This window comes from Miniopterus natalensis, chromosome 1 (genome assembly GCF_054644295.1).
Source record: "Miniopterus natalensis isolate mMinNat1 chromosome 1, mMinNat1.hap1, whole genome shotgun sequence".
NCBI lineage: Eukaryota > Metazoa > Chordata > Mammalia > Chiroptera > Miniopteridae > Miniopterus > Miniopterus natalensis.
The window spans coordinates 18,894,781-18,912,900 of NC_142081.1; the positions used below are offsets into that span (position 1 = coordinate 18,894,781).

Consider the following 18,120-nt stretch of genomic DNA (forward strand, 5'->3'; position numbering starts at 1 on the left):
ATCCTGTGGAACACTGGACCACTCACTTGCCTTAAGATTGCTGGTATTTCCTTTAAGTTTAGACTGTAAAAGTCTGAATGATGAATTTCTACAAGTTCAGTATCTAATCCCAACATGCCCAAATGTTGTACATATGCTTGAAACTTAATTCAAGTATTTACTCTAGGTCTCACTTAGTATTTTTAAGCAGTTATAAAGCAAAAAGGCCAAATAGTTTTCAAGTAAGTGACTTTTATTTTCCTCTGACATTTCACAGTCAATGTCTACAAAACTTCATACTTCCTCAAAAGAATTCACATTTGGTAAAGGAATCTCTACCCTAAAGAATTCATAGCTAGAAAAACACTTGGATATATGCACAAGTTACTTTTCTGCTGAAGGAGTCAGTGAAGTCAGACAATACTATAATCAACGAACAGCAATGAGAGTAATAAATTACAATGTCATTAAACTCCATTCCCATAACCAATTCAATCAGCAGCTTTTTCTAGATGTGCTTCAATATTGCCAACAAAATCTGCCAGAAGTTCTCTTAAGGATTGGTTTGAGCTAAGAATGGCTTTGCACATTCAGAAAACAGTAGCTCTGCCACAGGGCATCATACCAGACCAAATCATGCATCGCTAAGACCACTACTACTTACAGCCTTGTGCAACCACCAGAGATCTTTGTGGTCAACTCCAAGGCTCCTCCATTCGCTGATCTGGCTTCTGGCCCCAAATGCCTGCTAGCTTCCACGGATTCTCCTTCCAAGATCTAGCTTCTCTACTTGGCTTCACCTACCTCCAGCTCCACTAGGGAAAAAGCACCCATGCTAAGAGATTAGAAAGACTTCCAGCACTAAGTTATAAAACCAGAGAAGTGAGGATCAATGATGGCTTTCATCATCTTTTACCGCAACAGAAAGGGAAATGCAAATCTTAATCTAGGAAGAAGAGTCCAAGAGGCTTAGAGCCCTACAGAGGGTTTTCCAATGGAATAAATTTCATTTTCAGCAACTGTGCTCAGATTTTGACACTCAGTAAGACTCATGACTCGTGCCCAGGCTGTTCTGAATGCACCTGTCTCTCCAGCTCTGCTGCCAAACTTATTCTGCCAAAAAGGAAGCTTCCTGGCGTGGTGTGCAGAGCAGAGCTGCCGTAGTACCACAGAGACTCAGAGAGGCGAAGCGGGTAGGCCAAGACAAAATTAGTCAAAGGAGCTGAGTCTGTTTAAAGACACATTGGCCCTGATTTTTGAAACTCTTTCAGAAAGCAAATGACAGGTAATAATTCTGCGTCGATCAGGAGTCTAGAGATTTTACCAGGTTGTTTATTTCTAAATCAGTCTTACCTAACTCATACATGTTTGAGAACAAAGTGGAGGCCATCCAAAACCTCGCAATTTTTCAACTATGTTCAAGTTATCACTATCTAGCAAGAATGAGCTTTAACTTCTTTCTAGCCTTGGTAAAACTTCAAGAACATTTTCCTGTGGAAAAGCTGGCCATCCAGAATTATTATTTAGATTTTCAAGGGGATGGAATTTTTAAGTGAAGAGAAAGTCTGAAGTTTTCCTACTGGAAATCCAGTTTAGCTTCACAACAAAGCCAAAAGAATGTGTATCATCTGTGAATTCTCATCACAGCCTCCCTCCCCAGGTGAACTTCACATGAGCAACACCACGCCTCTGGGTTTGCTGCCAACACCCAGCACGTGGCAGAAACACAGAGGACGCTGCTGCCGATCGCTCCACGTCACTGAGAGACACGTGCAACCCACAAAAACTTTAGAGGCGAAACTGATAAGAATGTTTTCCAATTTGGGGGGGGCTTGTGTTTCATAACCTCAGGATGATTTCAATCCCAAGTCTATGGAGCTGAATAATCACTTCTTTTCTCTTTTAGAAAAACCAAAGAAAAAGAGGCAGCACAGGGTTAACTTACACTCACTCACTCACTCTCGGGAACCATGAAGCTGCCTTTAAGATTTTCATATCTAAAACAGGTTGTATTGTTTCAAAAGGAGAAAGAAAAAAAGCACAAATTACCAGAATCTTCCAGCTCCTGACCAACAGATACTGACCATGTGTTTCTTCAGATTCTAATTCAAAAAAAGCAATTCATCGACTGTAACTCCAGATGGTGCTGCATCCGCTCCATACTTTAAAAATCTGAAGTTATTTTGCCTACCAGCTGAAATCAGGTTTGTGATGAAAGTGTCAGAGTTAAATGGTACCACCTTTCCCCTTGACTTTCAAGTTTAAGGAAACAAAGCTTTAAGTGATTAAGCGTTTGCATCCTGGGCCCAACCTGCGCCCAAAGTATTTTAGGTTTTGCCCAAATGGCATGGTGCTTAGAGGAATGCAAACACACCTCCTCTTACTTCTAAGATATTCAAGGGAAGATCTGTGAAGGGATCCTTGTCACCTACTCCCTGGCTTGACAGGTGTCACTCAGTGCACTCATCCATGCCACTGCACCTCTGATCACGGTTAGTGAGTGGGATGGTGGGAGGTGGCAGCTAGAAGAGCTTCACACACTCCTCTCTCCTGTTTTGCCCCGTGACCCACCCCAGTGCCTGCAGGCTAAGGAAAAGGGACTCAAGGACATCCCGAATCTGAGGTCCTCAGTGGAACAGAGACATGTAAACTGTGCATAGACCACAGGTTAAGACAGCAGCCAGGTATTGGCATGTGGCTTCATAAGTGAACCACTGAACAGTGTAAGTATAGGAGGACAAGCTCTTACATAAGCTTTGGGAAACAGGAGTAAGATAACGGCAAGAGAGTTAAAAAGAACCACTCAGGTAACAGGAAAATCTGCCTCCTGTGCTATATGTCTGGGTGACCAGGGAATGCTTCGAGGTCACGGCCAGCATGGCTAGACCCTGATGTTAGCGATGCCTGAAGCCTGGCCCAAGCCTGCGGAGCCCTGCTCTTGGCGGCTTCGATAAACAGCTGGGTCTGCTCCTTCAGCTGGTCTAGCTCCACCTGCGTTGCCTGGTTCTGACGAATCAGCTCCTTGGTTTTCAAAGTGATCTCCAGCAAGCCAGACTTGTGCAGGACCACTAAGGTGTTCTGAAAGCGCCTGTGCTTGCTGGGCCGCTGCTCCGAGAAGATGTCTGGGCTGCGGCAGAGGTGCTCTGCGGCCCACAGAGGTGAGCTGTAATTAGCTGACAGTGGTGAAAGCGGGGAGTTGCTCTCTAACCCATGCAGAGTACTGTCTGATGCACAGACAGGGCTGGCAGGGGAAGCAAAGGTCAGACTGGGAGCTTTAGCCACGTGGCTGCTGGACACTGGCTGAAGAGTCTGGGGACTTCCACCTGCCACCAGGGAGGGCACACCCTGCAGAGCTGAGTCCTCCGCTGGCTTGGCACTGGGGGGGGCTGCAGTCGGGGGGCTGGATGACACAGCACCCGTCTTGGTGGGCTCACTGGTGGGTAAGCTGGATCCAGGTCTCTCAGTACAGATTTTCTTCTGCATTCCACGTTCTCTTTCTTTTGGGCCAAGGGAGAGGCCCCTTTTGCCTGGGTGTGGGGCTATTTTGGTGTAAGAATTCAGAATGGGCAAGTAGTTCCTGGAGTCAGACCTTTTCTCACCAGCATGACAGCTGGCAGGAGATGGTACAGGAGGGTGAAGGAATAAAAGCTGTGGCTGTGCCGAGATCACTTCGAAGGAGGGCTGGACAGTCCACGACTGGAGCTGGGATGAGCTGCTGCCCTGAAAGCAGACAAAAACAGCATACTGCTTGTTACCTGCTGAAGAAGAGATGCTCCAAGCTCTGTCAAGGCGCAAAGCAGAGATTTACAACAATTTCAAGTACAGAGGTCCCTTGCATACGGGGTAGCCCTTTCTCTGGAATGTGACTGGAGAAGTGGCTTAAAAATCCATTTGGGCCTGCTATCGTAATTTTCTTTTCTTTTTTCTCTTCTTTTTTTTTTTTTTTTTCCCCTCCCTTCCTTCCCTTTTTACTTTTCCTAAGGGAAAACTGGAGGAAATATCTATTTTTTTCAGGTGCTATCACTCAGGAAAAGAAATTGAAAGTAGGTGAAGTAATGACATACTTAAGGTCACAAATGAGGCAATAAAAATAGAGATAGGGTAATATCTTGTTGTAGCTAAAATGTGCTCATCTCAAGACTACAAATGTGACTTTACACCAGAGTCTGTCTTCATTTAGTTACATCTGGACCCTCTTTTACCTGAACACAACTTCTGATTAAAACACTACATATTGTCAGGAGTTCATGGGCCCCTTTTTTAAGGCAGTAATACCCGATAATCATAAAACCACTCAAGATAACAGTTATCGTGTACTGGTGCTCACTACAGGTTAGCACTGTGTGTGATGTTTCCCATGGGTTGTTTCCATAACAACCTCATGAGGTAGTCATCATTTTCCTTCACAAATAGAAAACTGAGGTGCAGAAAGTTGAAATAACTTACTTTAAGTCAACAAGATACTAAGTGACAGAGGTGGGGTGACTCTAAATCCCATCCTAACCATTTTGCTACACTGCCTTTGTCTTATCACTCTTCAGTTATACATTTTTTTAAATTAAAGTACTGAGTCCAATGGAAAGCTAATAAAGAAGGGTGTGGCTATCCATTTCCAATATTTAAAAGCCAGGCCAGTTCCAACCTGGTCCCAAAGATACGAGTGTGAAGGCTGGGCAGAGAAAGAGCCTGACAGAGGCTCTTGGTGGGCGCTCATCGGACTAGCTGAAGCAAGCAACCTCCCACACACGCACACCATTTGCACACATTTCGGCCTCCTCAACGCATCACTAGAACTTGAAGCCAGCTACAGTTCACCTCCTGTGCAAAGGTTGGGATGGCCCAGAGAGTCCATTCTGGAGCCTTCTTGGTATTCAGATACTCTCTGGGATGTACACAAGCAAGCAATGCTAGGCCTAGCACCACACTTCCCTGTCAAGCAGATCCAAAACTGGGTGTCTTTTGAAGCAGACATCAGCGTAGTCCACCTCAGAGAGGCAAAACATTAGGCTATTCCCCTAGTCACCTGTGCCCTAATGGTGGACCTACGAGGCAAACAGATCCAGAAAATATCTAATTCACTGCTTTCCTTAACTGATCTCACTGGATTCTTCACAATGCTACTATGCCCACTGCCATAATAGATACTTAGCTTGCTGGTTCTAATGATTAGACTTCACAATATATTATTCGTGTTGAAATCATCTGAGGGAACATAAGACAGATTTTAGACTTGGCTATAATCTCAGAAGCCTTCATGTGGCAGATGAGGAAACACAAGTGCAGAGTGGTTAAGTAATTGCGTGCAAGATCACACAGTCATGTGGCAGAACCGGAATCAGACCCTCAAAAGAAAAATTTCTAAAACCAAGACATTACACAACATACACAGATTTTAAAAAGTTCATCACTATTTTGATCCCGGGATGTGCTGGATTCTAACGCGTAGTAAAAAAACAAGAGGAAACTCCTAGATGACTCCATCAGGTCAGCCTGCCCCCAAGTCTCCCTCTGCTGCTGGAGCCCAGCAGCCTCCCTGGCAGGCCTTTGTCCTGGAGAATACAGCTCTGCTGGAAAAGCTACTCAGTCCTCAACTGCAGGCTGTTCTCCACCCCGGGAGCTGCCAGCCTGCCTTCAACAAGGCAGGCATATAAACACAGACACTCGAGAGAGACCAACAAACAAGGGAGCCAGAGAAGGAGGCAGGGAGACAGCGCCAGAGAGGAAGGAAGCCCTGAGAAGCATCACAGCGCTGGGCGCCTGCACAAGCTCTTTGGGTCTGTGACGTGTCTTTATTCTCTCTCCATTTCAATAAGCAGAGCTGTTCTTCCTGCTGAGAGGGGATTCGCTAGGCAAAAATCTTGACATTCTTCCAAACTCACCAGGCTGCCTTGCTGAAAATCAGTTTGTGCTCCTCAGAAATAACTAGGTGATAGTTAAGACATTAAGGTTTCATGTCAGGCTACAGCCATGTATGCTCTTCTACCTAAGGTGGAAAGGTCAATAACATGACGCCAATTTCAAATGTCACTAGCTTCAAGCAGCCTCATCAATGGACCCACGTGAGAGCTGATATATTTTAGAACAAAGCAGGGTAAGGTTAAATGTTCTTGAAAGCAGTTCATATGATTAAGTTCTCTGTTTCAAACATGGGGACTTAGATTTTCATCGAAATCCTCCTTTTTTGCATATCTGGACAATCATCATGTATTATTATGCATAGTTATGTAATCAAGCCCCAAACAGGGTACTCTTCAGCTCCACAGCAATGATGTGCAGCCTTGCTGGGACAGCCATAACTAAACCCAAGAGCTGCTTTTCCACTAACGACATGTCCTTGGCTGACTGCTAAGAAAAGGCTCAGAATGTGATACAAGAAACATGGAAACTGCTTCCACTTCTCAAATAAATGCATCCTACATTTCTAAATTCCCAGGGCATTTCAAATTAAAAATAGATTCCTTTGTTTATACCCTAAATTCTGTCATATATTAACTGCACTATGAAAGTTATGACATTTCTGCTTAGTTCTTTTATACATGACTAAAGAATTCCCAGGTCCCTTTGGACAAACTAGAGATGCAGATATAAAATAGTCTTGCTGTCTTGTAGTCCTTTTTAAAAACACTGTCAGTAGTTGAAAGGAAACATCCTCTCCCCAGGACAGAGTGTGGCTCTAGTGTTTGCTTCTAAAATCCCTCCTGGGCAGAAAGGAGGAGCCTCTGCACACAGGAAGCTCAGGCACTTTAATTTGTGGACATCAGAAGATGCACTCCTCCTCACCTGTTTGACCAGCACGTTCTTCATGACAACCATGGGGGACAGTGTGGGGAAGGCACTGCTTGCAGCCTTGGAGTTCTGTCTTGGCCTGTCTTCCCGGCCCCAGCCTAGGGCACTGAGCATGTCCTCAGACTCCATCTGCTCCGCGGAGCTCAGACACTCCGAACTTCCATCTGGTGGGCAGAAAAACGGTCAGTTCACCCAGGCTCTAGGCTAGGGGCTCTCAACCAAGCCTCTTCGGGAGTGGCAGGACCCCCTGAAATTCAACAGAACATTTGTGAGATAGGTTTTGGTGAATTTTTCTGAGGAGAGGATCTTTAGCTTTCCCTGGATTCTCAATGGGGTCCATAATTATCACTTCCACCCCAAAAGATTAAGAATGACTGTCCTAGGACTCCTTTCTACCTGTCTTACAGACATAAGCCTGTATCCATTCGGGTTTATGTGGAAGTGATTATCACTAGTCTACAGGAGAATGGGTAGATGGCTTCAAAGTAGTTCATTACTTTCCAGAACCTTGTTGCTAAAAGGAGAGGGGAGTGTGTGCATGGCCTGGGGCAAGATTAAGGCCTTTAAGAGGCTCTGGTCACAAGATGTAATTATAAAAATAAAAACAAAACCAACTGGTAAACCTCGAAACTTACATCCATGCTAAAATTAAAATAGTTCTTCCTAAGTTTTCTAACTGTAAGTTCTGGATAAGTTCATCAAAGCTGAAGTTTAAATTGTGTCTATCTTTGTTGTTCCCTCTACTGGTTAGGCACCTCCTTTGTTGGTGCCCTAAAGGCAAACAGGCTGACTGGGGATCCTGCACATTGGATGATGGATACTCTCCAAGGCAAAGAAAATAAGATTGCCCTTCGTGAAATCCATCAAAAAGGACTTAATTAGCTATCTGCTGGAGCCAACCCACAGACTGTTGTAACCCTGCTACAAGGCGTCTGGGGATACCCTAAACGCTCATGAAGAATCTCAGAGTAATCTGGATGAGGCAGGCCCTGAATGTGACTTTAATTTAAATGAGAGCAACTGTCAACACTTGCACTTAAGTCAGAATCTCCAATGATGCTTTTTAGAAATTACAGATGTTGGGGTCGTCCCCTCAATCTACTGAATTGATTTATCTGGTACCCAGGCAGGTACATTTTCACAAAACACCACAAGCAATCCAAATGTGCTCCTCTAGTTAAGAACCATTAGGCCAGAAACGAAGGCCTCAGGAGCAAAGGGCATACCGGGTGCCTGGGTCTTGGTTTCTAAATGTTGTTCTGCATGAAAAGGAAACCAGGCCTCCTTGGATGCCAAGTCTTTGGCAGGGAAGGTACAAAATGAGCCTAGATATCTTATTGTCCCAGAAAGCAAGGAAGTACTCAAACACAAATGGAGGCACCTGGAAAAGATACATGCGCTAACTAGAAGGGACTCCCACTCGCAAAATCTGGGACATTCTGAGTACTGAAAAGAATAGTGATAATGACCTGGCCGGGCGTGGCTCAGCGGTTGAGCTTCGACCTAGGATCCAGTCAATCGGGGTTCGATTCCTGGTCAGGGCACATGCCCGGGTTGCGGGCTCGATCAATGACTCTCTCATCATTGATGTTTCTGTCTCTCTCTCTCCCTCTCCTTTCCTCTCTCTGAAAGCAATAAAGCTATAAAATAAATAAATAAAAATTTAAAAAAAAAGAAAAAAAAAAGAATAGTGATAATGGATTGACAAACTGAATTACAAAAGAATTCCATGAACCACAGTGATACCCAAAAAAGGGGCTGGCCCTATCCGGTTTGGCTCAGTGGTTAGAGTGTCGGCCTGTGGACTGAAGGCTCCCAGGTTTGATTCCAGCCAAGGGCACGTACCTTGGTTGCAGGCTCGGTCCCTGCCCTGGTCGGGGCACGTGTGGGGGGCAGCCAATCGATGTCTCTTTCACATCGATGTTTCTCTCTCTCTCTCTCTCTCTCTCTCCCCTCTCCACTCTCTCTGAAAAGCAATGGAGGGAATATCCTCAGGTGAGGATTAAAAAAAAGGGGGGGGGGGTTGGAGGAGAGAAAGAGCTTCTTTACAGAAGAATGTCAGCTAATAAAATGTACAAGGAATAACAGAGTTAGATCACCATTTTTAAACCACAAATGCAGTGATTGATTCAGGTGGGGATCATTAATGGATGCTAAAACCACAGGTCAAGAGTTTGTTGGGGAACAGAATAGTCGTCACACAATCTCAAAATGTCATCTCATAAACTCCTTGTAATTACAAAGAGAAAAGGGTACTTTTACAGTAAAGAAATCTGGTATATGTTACCTTAACCAAGTGACCAACCAGAGCATCACCAAGAATAAGACAAACTTAAGAGTGCTCTTATGTGTGCAACGAGAAGGCTGTAACAGAAAATGTAGTAGTCTGGTAAAAACGCTTGTCCTCACTCTAGCAGTAATGGGAAGTTACCAAAGAATCCAGAGTGTGGGACATTCTACAAAACAACAGGCCTAAGTCATTCGAAGATGTCAATGTCATAAAAAAGAAAAAAAGACAGGAAAGGACAGAAAAGGAAAGGTAAGGGAGCTGTGCTAGCCTAACTAAGATGAAAAAGACAGGACAACGAAATAAAATAGTACAATCTTCAGTGGGCCCTGGATCTAGAACAGACAGACAAAAAGATTCACAGCTATAAAGGACACTACTGGGACAATGGGGAAACTCTGAATATGGACTGTAGGTAAATAAAAATTTCGGGTTACATCATTCTGTAAGGTAACCGAAATAACAACTCAGGCAGTGACGAAATCACCGGCACCTGGCCCAGATGCAGGCATTCATGCGGTTCACTTTCTGGAGCACAAGCAGTTTGATTAGTTTTAGCACTGCCTTACATCTGAATAGCACAATACTTCTTAAAGCACTTGTACACAGAGAATAAGAAAACGATCAGAAACACCATCCGGACTTTGGGACATCCTAGAAAACAAGTGGCCTGAAGTGTTGGAGAGAGAGGTACCAAAATGTCAACAGTATTGAAAAAAACAGGTGGTGGGATGATGGATAACGTTTATATTTTTCTTTACATGTTTCTCCATTTCTAAGCTTCTACAATGAGCATGTGTTACCTTCGTGATATGAAACACAGATGAAAACAAACGTGACATTAAAAGAAAAAACAGAGACAATAAGCCTGCAACGTTTCCCAAGTCTGTCTGATTACACAAATCAACAGACACTTATGAAAAATAAAACCCACATTCCAGGACCTCCCCCAAGACCCTCAACATCACAATGTCCAAGAGAGGAGTGTTTTTAACAAATGCCTTAGATGAGCTTATGATGAGGCGAGCTTGAGAAACACTAAGCAATAGAGAAGCAAAACCCAAAGGCTACACATTGGCCCTCGCTTCCCGGACTGTCCTTATTCTAATCCCTCGGTCAGTAGGTGCTCTGTTCCTCTCTGAGCAACAGTCTATTTATAATTTCGCTTCTCACGCAGCCTGCCTACAGGGAGAAAATATAATATACCAATCCAAGGATGAGGCAGATCTAGCACTCCTAATAGCTGTATTTCTCACTATAAGTTAATAAATCAATAGGATGATTAGTCACTGTGAGGCTGGATAACATAAATCTTCCTTTCAGAGAAGGCTCCATCCCAGGATGCTAACCCGGCCAGAATCTCCTAGCATCACCTTCTGCATCCCCTGGGCCAAAATGTTGACACTAGACTTAGAGTCTAGTGTCAAGCCACTACCCTCAGACCTGGAAATAAAAAGGAGCTTCAGCACAAAATTCAAAGGCTCACTGGGTGTGCAGCTAGCCCTTTCAGGTAAGGTTTAGAGAAACTAGTAAGGACTTTCTTGTCTCTAATAGATACTCAAGTTTGGAATTGGGAGGCTCATAGTTCAAACACAAAATGCATGGGTACTGGCAGGATGTGTTGTAGAGGGGAAACATTTTTAAACAAAGCAAAACATCTTTCTTAGCAAAAAAGTTAACAAATTATATATTACTTTTGTTTAATTTATTACATGGTGACAACATGCAGTCCTTTTTCCTGCAATGTAACTATTCTTATGAAAAAGGAGCTAAGACAACAGAATTATGAGTACTTAAATATTTTTTCCAGTAACCACTTGCAACATTTGGAAATGTAGATTTAAAACTGAGAGTCTGAGTTGAAAGATGTCAAGTCATTCCTTCAGAACTAACCCCACGGTGACTCTGACGGCACCAGAATGACCATTTTAAGAGATCAGATATTTACTTATTCTGTACGTGAAAGCTTCCCATCCTCATCACACAAATGAGTTTTAGGAAGGACCTTTTTCAGGCAAATTGTTCATTACAATGTAGAAAGAACAAGGCATTTTTAACCTGAAAATCCAGAGTCCTTGTCTGACTCGGCCACTGCCATGCCGAGCTGACGAGCCACTTTTTTCATCTCTGTGCCTTTGCCTGGTTTGGCCGAGAGTCTTCTGGGGCTCTCTCTGGATGGGTTTTTCCTCTCCATTTTTCACTGGGCTGAAAGTGAATTCACCAGTACTCTTTTCATCTGGACTGCCCTGTGAAAAACAACAATTACATAAGAAGTCACTACCTAGAGAGCTGAAACAGGTGACCGAAATGGTGAGTAAAGAAAGGGCAAAGAACACTGGCCTCACCCACTTCCTCTGCATTTCCTCAGAGATCTCAACTGAAAAGGCTTTAAGTTTACTGAAGAAGGGTGTCCACTCAAAAGGAGGTTCACTGTCCTCTCCCTGCCCTCTAAATCCATTACAAATTCAAGGCACACACAGTCCACATTCAGTGGAGGCTTTGAAATGGCTAACAAAGGCACATTTGATTAGGTTTCTGGACTGGGTAACTCACCCTGCTCCCTGAGGGAGGAGAGCAGAGGGAATGCCCATCTGGGACACGGCTTGCTTTCCCAGGATACATCTGCCGACTCCTGACTTACCGCCACCTCCCATAGTATGTTTTCTCAAATTAACCTTTCACTTCTTTGGATGTTTTACTGAACAGAGTAAAAACAACTCCTTTTATATGCATGCTACTTTTTGGCTTAAAAAGCACTTTTACGCCCGGCCAGTGTGGCTCAGCAGTTGAGCGTGGACCTATGATCCAGATCTAGGTTTAATTCCTGGTCAGGGCACATGCCCAGGTTGCGAGCTCGATCCCCCAGTAGGGGCTGTGCAGGAGGCAGCTGATCAATGACTCTCTCATCATTGATGTTTCTATATCTCTATCTCTACCTCTATATCTCTCTTTCTCTCAATCTCTCTCTCCTTTCTTCTCTCTCAAATCAAGACATATTAAAAATAAGATAAAATAAAAATGTTAACATTTAAAAAAAGCACTTTTACACACAAATAAGATCATATAGAATAGTGCTTTGCTTGTATAAAAGCCCACCACCTTATTGCTGTTAATGTTATCTCACTTGAGCCTCACATCCTCCTCTGTTGCTATCCCATTTTACAGAGGAGGAAGTTGAGGTGCAGATAAGTTACATTCAGTCCTTTAAAAATGTTTACCGAGTGCCCACTACGAACCAAGAATTGTGTTAGGACTGGGGATACAGGGTGAATCGAATAGACATGGTCTACCTTCCTTGAGCTTACATTCTAAGATGGACAGACATTAATCAAGTAAGCACACAATTAATTACTATTTTGATAACAGCTATGAAAGGGAGGGACTAACAGTCTGGGGGGACAGAGAAGGGAAGGCTTTCCCGAGGAAGTTGGGACCTGGACGGTGAGATAGAGTTAATGGGTTTTAGCAGAAGTTTGGAAGTTGGCTGGGAGAAGGGGGTCAGGTGGGGTGTGGAAGTGTGAAGGCTCTAAGGGAGAAAGGAGCCTGACACATTCAAAGAGCTGAAAGGCCAGGGAGGCGAGAGCACAGTGCAGGGGGTAGAAGCCATGTGATACTAGAAGGGCTGGTGTGGGCCACAGGAGCAATGCCTTGTAACCCATGTTGCAAAGGCTTTGGGTATTAACCTAAGAGCGATAGGAAGTCACAGAAGGATTTTAACCAGAAGAGTGACAAGATTGGACCTGCATTTTAAAAGCATTTGGGTGCTGGTCTGAGGCTAAAGTAGGGGGAGGCGAGAGTGGCATTGAGATCACCTAGATACTTCTAAACTACTATGTAGTCCAGGTGACTTAAGGTGGTGGCAGTGAACCTGGAGAGAAGTGAACAGACTAGAGACATATTTAGGAGGCCAACTTGATGGGGCTCTGTGATTGTATATTGGGGGATAGATGGTGGAGCCAAGAAGAACACAGAAGGCCTATGGTGGGTTGGCTAGGCTGGTTCTTTAGGCCATGTAGAGAGAAGCAACTGTGGGTCATGCAAGTGGAGGTGCTCGGTAGGCTGTCACATGTACCTGCTGGGAGCACAGGAAGAAGCCTAGACTTGCCCCAGTGACACACAGCTAGTCCATAGCAAATCCATAACTAAGCTAACAGTGCAAAGACATAGACAAATGGGCCCTTCGAAGGGGTGGCAGAGGCGGAAAACATTCCAGATATTTTAACAAGGCCATCTGACGCATTAAGGAATGGCAGCAAGATAAGAACACAAGGGATACAACAGGGCCAAAGACAACAGGAGGCCAGCAAGGAAAATGACAATGATAAAAAAACTGGGTAAGTGCTGGTTTCAATGTTTGTGTTCCTCTCAAATCCATATGTTGAATCCTAACCCCCCCAAGATAATGGTATGAGGAGGTGGGCCCTTTGGGAGGTGCTTAAATCATGAGGGTGGAGCCCTCATAAGCAGGATTAGTGCCATATAAGAGACTTGATAGATCTCCCTAGCCCCTCTACTGCACGAGGATACAATGAGAAGTCTGTGACCTGAAAGAGAGCCCTCACAGGCCACGTGGTACCCTGATCTCAGACTTCCAGCCTCTAGAATCACTAGAAATAAATTCCTGTTGTTTATAAGCCACCCAGTCTGTGATATTTTGTTATAGCAGCCCAAATAGACTAAGACAGTAGGTGTAAGCAAAGCCTGGTGGCATTTTAATTCACAATCCCCTCGCAGCTCCATACACTTATCCTGAGTGCAGAGAAACACAAGCCCTCTGCCAAACAGCACTATATCTGGAACACCCCAAAATGCCAAGTCTGAACATTTCTGCTAATCACGATCTTGTGAAGAACATCAACTATTCCAGAAGCAGAGGAAGGATTAGAAATAAAATTAAATAGAAGACAAGGATGCTTACGGGTGTCCTTGAGCAACCCTCTTGCTCACACTTTTGCATACAGTACAAGTGGACTAAAGGGAACACACACTGATCTGAGACTAAATCCTAAACACAATTCCAAGTAAAAATTATTTTGTACCATATCAAACTCATTTAAGGGAACTGGTTTCCCTATGTCAAACTAAGCACTCTTTGACAGGTCAGAGGTTTAGTCCTATATGCACAGAAGATAAACAATGGCACTGTCACATCTTGTACAGCACTTTGCAAAAGTAACACCTCTCTACTGGAAGGCCAGGAAGTTCGAAAGCATAGACAGTGCAGCTTAAAAAATAGACTAAAATGTAAACGTGTATCCCTAATTAAATCAGAATCCTTCTGTATGAAAATCAACAAATGTGCATGTTTTCATTTCCCTGAAATAATACTGTCTGAAAGTGGGTAAGTTTCTTCAAAATGTAAGTAGATGTAGCTTGTGGATGGGCAATTAAACTTATCATTCAAGTCTGATTGACCCTCCTGTTGATTTAGATTAGGAGAGTAGCTCATGTTAGTTGCAACTGGTTAAGAATTTGACAAAGTTTAACATTATCTTACAAAATACGGATTATTTTACAGGTATTTTAGATAAAACATCCCAATTTAGTCTTCTACAATCCTTGTGACCAGGGGAGAAAGGTCTTGCTGCTTTATTAAAGTGTACTCAATGGAGCTACAAAAGATACACAGAAATTTATTCTGGCCCATCAAGAATATGCAGGCTTATATTGATCGTGGAATCAAAATACTAAAACATTGATGAAATGGTTAAAAGGAGAACAGACGCTAAAATTTTAGATCCTGGGGAACTGGCAGCAGTTGGAAGTAAAAAACCACATAGTCTACTTTAGAATAGTAAATTAACTACTTTGGATATGAAAGTGACTAAAAATGTGAAAGCCTCTGTCCTAAGTTCTCATTATGCAGCAGAAAGCCTTAATGCCCAGGGAAGTTCAAAAAAGATGGAGAATGAAGGTCTACAACCCACCTTGACCTCGCTGTCCTGAGAAGAGAGGCACTTCCTCCCCAGAAGTGGTACTGAGGACATCAATTAGCCAGTAAACATAGGCCCACTCATACACAGCACCAGATGGGGCTGTCCACAGGACAGAAGCAGGGGGATGGCATTACTGGGGCTCTCAAACCCAGGGCCACACAAATGGCAAAGTCTGAAAACCTCAAGGTTTTCCTCCTTGGTATTATTTTACAATATAGATAGATGCTGATAAGCTGACTAGGGGTTGAAAATGGGTTACCAAGCTCTTACCCACTGTCTGCTTCCTGGCGTAGATTGGAAACCATTAACACTACCTTACAAATATCTCAGATCCTCATGTGCCTGACTGCATTAAAAGGACTCCAACTTAAGCTCCCCAACTGTCAGAATCAACCCTAATTGGGCCTCTCAACAGTGTGTCCAAAGGTTCCCAGAGAGAACAGTATGTACTAAAACTTATCATGGAAAGTGAACATAAACATAGAGGCTTACATAAACGGGTGTAAGATAAAATTCTAACTAGTGCTCGCTTGGCTCTTCTATTTCTGCACTTCTAACATTAGAGTCTAATTATTTGTCTCCTCAACTTCAACAGTTATTTTTTTTATCTTTGCAACCTCAGCTCCCAACAATATGTGTGAGGTACTCAACAGAATAATAAATTCCTACAAATCTCCTGTCTTGCTGAGCCTCACTGACAGCCCTAGCAGCTTAGCTGTCACTGAAATACCTGAACAGCTTGAAGGTCAAGGTTCTGCATTTCCAAACACCATGGTCACCTCAAGATCTAACACCCAGCTCTGGTCTCCTGAGGGAAGATCTCTCATCTACCCCTTATTCTAAGACGAAAACTCACGGATAAATCCATCAACCAAATTAAAGGTTGGTCTAACCCAAACACAATCTCTATGATGATTTAGGCTTATGATAAAAAGGAGACCCAAGGTTTACAAGGAAAGGATCTGAAATGTTGCTCTCAGATTTCTCCTTTTATAGATACTTGGCAACTTTCCTGAGAGCTTAAGTTCCCTTTAAAATGTGTCACATGTGTAACACCCGTGCCTGGACAGAGTTGTGAGGAGAAAGCCCAAGCAGACACTTAAACACAATAAAGGGACAAGGCCATAAAAAATTAAGATCTTACTGCCCAGAAAACCATGAGTAATCCTAGTTAGAATTATAAATACTTTACTAGATTTTCTCTGAAGTCATTTTCTCTTGGTCTGCATATTTGGAGATACTATTCTGGGGAAATGTCTGTGTATTTTAACAGAGAACACCACCCCTCCTACACACACACTCACATGCCCCAGATCTACCTAAATCTTTAATTTCCATCTTTCTCTTCACATCCATTTTCATTCTTCAACTTGGCTGCAAAAACTCATGTCAAAGGTCCTAAACCCCACTCCCATACAATGTCCTCTGTTTGGCACCTGGTATGGCTCATTCCATTCTCCTCTTCCAGAGAGAAGATGATTAGAGAACTTCCTTCAAATCCCCTGCTTCCCAAGGGTGCACAGTAACAGTGCCCACTTCCCCATTTGCACCAGCCAACGCTGCATCTGTGCCAGACAGCAGGAGTATCCTCCAGGTATCTGAGCCTGCCAGCTTAGCAGGGAAGAACTGGGCAGACCCTAGGACTGTGCTGTGCCTGGCATACCACCAGCCTCCCAGGGCAAACACCCAGGCAATGCATACTGCCAGGATTTGGGCAATAATGGGGAGACTGACTTCGGCCTGTACCCTGGGCCTTGATCAGAGCTCCCCTCAACCCACCCACTAACTCCTTACCTGGCACTTCTTCTCCACCTCCCCCACCCCTGGCACCATGCCTGGCCACCTAGCCACCCAGGAGAAATAACCAGCCAAGTTAGTGACAGCAGGTCTCTAGAAAAGACAGCACACCTGTGCCCCAGACCCAGAAAGGGGCGCTACCCACAACTCCAAACTGGAGTCGCAGTACCCTTACCAGGTTACCAGCTCCCGTGCCCACTCACGTGCCCATTCCCTGCCCGGCAGTTCACAGCCTGGCAGGAGGCCTCCAGGCTCTCCCCCTGCCCAGAAGCCCAGCAGGCTGTTACTTCCAGGGCTACACCGCGGCCCACCTGCCCGAATGGTCTCACCCCGCCGGCACCTCACACAAGCCCCCTCTCGGTACACAGCCCCCTTCTCACCCGTGACTCCCCCTCCCACGCACTCTCACCCCTCACAGCAAAACCAACTAAATGGAGGAGGGACGCACACTCTCCGCTCCCACCATTTGGCCCTCTGTCCCCCCAAAGTCCCGGATCTCCCTCTTGCCTACCTCGCGCCCCTTCTTCTTTCCCCTACCCCCACCTCCTCTGCCCACGCTCCTCGCCCAAACCCTCACCCCGGGCGCCCTGCCCTCCCTCTCTCACCTGGGGCCGGGGTCGCCACTCCAAGATCAGCCTGCGGGTCAGGTGGCGCATGCGCCAGCCCGTCCCCGCAGCTCCATGACAACCCAGTCATCGCCGGGTCTCCAGCAATCCCCTCCGCCTCCCGCCCCTTTCTCCTCCCTCCGCCTCCGCAGCGGCTTCCGCCAGCCACGTGACCGGCTGGAGGACCCGGCACCATGGAGGCTGCTTGCTCTTCTCCTAGAGGGGCCCCTAGAGGCTCACCCTGTTCCCGCCTCCGCCGGAACGCGAGCCCCGCAAGCCTCTCAGGGCGCGCGTACGTCCCGAAGAGTCGGCGCTCTCTCCGCCGGTCTCTATGGTTGCTTCCCAGGCCCCGTCGCCATTTTGAAGGGGGGGGGACCTTGAGACTCGAGCGGTTGGGGCACGGTTTCGAGGCGGGGTTTGCCGAAGCTTCTAGCAGCCAGGGCGGGAGGCATGTTTCCACTGCGTGAGCCGGTGGAGGTGGGCTCTCGTTTTGTGCGCCCGGACACCGTTAGGGCTGGCGACAAGGACAGGCCACGCTGACTGGCACGCGAGCCCGCGGTGGCGGGGCCGAGCGTGGGCGGACATGTGGCCGGCTTCCTCGCCCCTCGGCCGGGTGGAGGCGTGCCCTGCGCGCCGGTCACGTTTCTGCCACGTTTCTGTCTAGGCGGCTGGTTGGCGTTCCCTACCCCCACAGACTGAGCTCCACCAGACGCGGACGCAATCAGTATTT

At 45.4% G+C, this 18,120-nt stretch overlaps 1 protein-coding gene across 1 annotated transcript; it reads right to left on the bottom strand.

Annotated features, from left to right (window-relative positions):
* Window positions 1-211: 211 nt before the first annotated feature.
* Window positions 212-17,465, bottom strand: CIPC (CLOCK interacting pacemaker). Its single transcript, XM_016220307.2, has 4 exons — window positions 17,391-17,465; window positions 11,111-11,298; window positions 6,760-6,929; window positions 212-3,699 (listed from the first exon to the last, which is right to left on the bottom strand). The coding sequence occupies exons 2-4, from the start codon at window positions 11,244-11,246 to the stop codon at window positions 2,812-2,814; spliced, it is 1,194 nt and encodes a 397-aa protein (XP_016075793.2). The 5' UTR covers window positions 11,247-11,298; window positions 17,391-17,465; the 3' UTR covers window positions 212-2,811.
* Window positions 17,466-18,120: the final 655 nt, after the last annotated feature.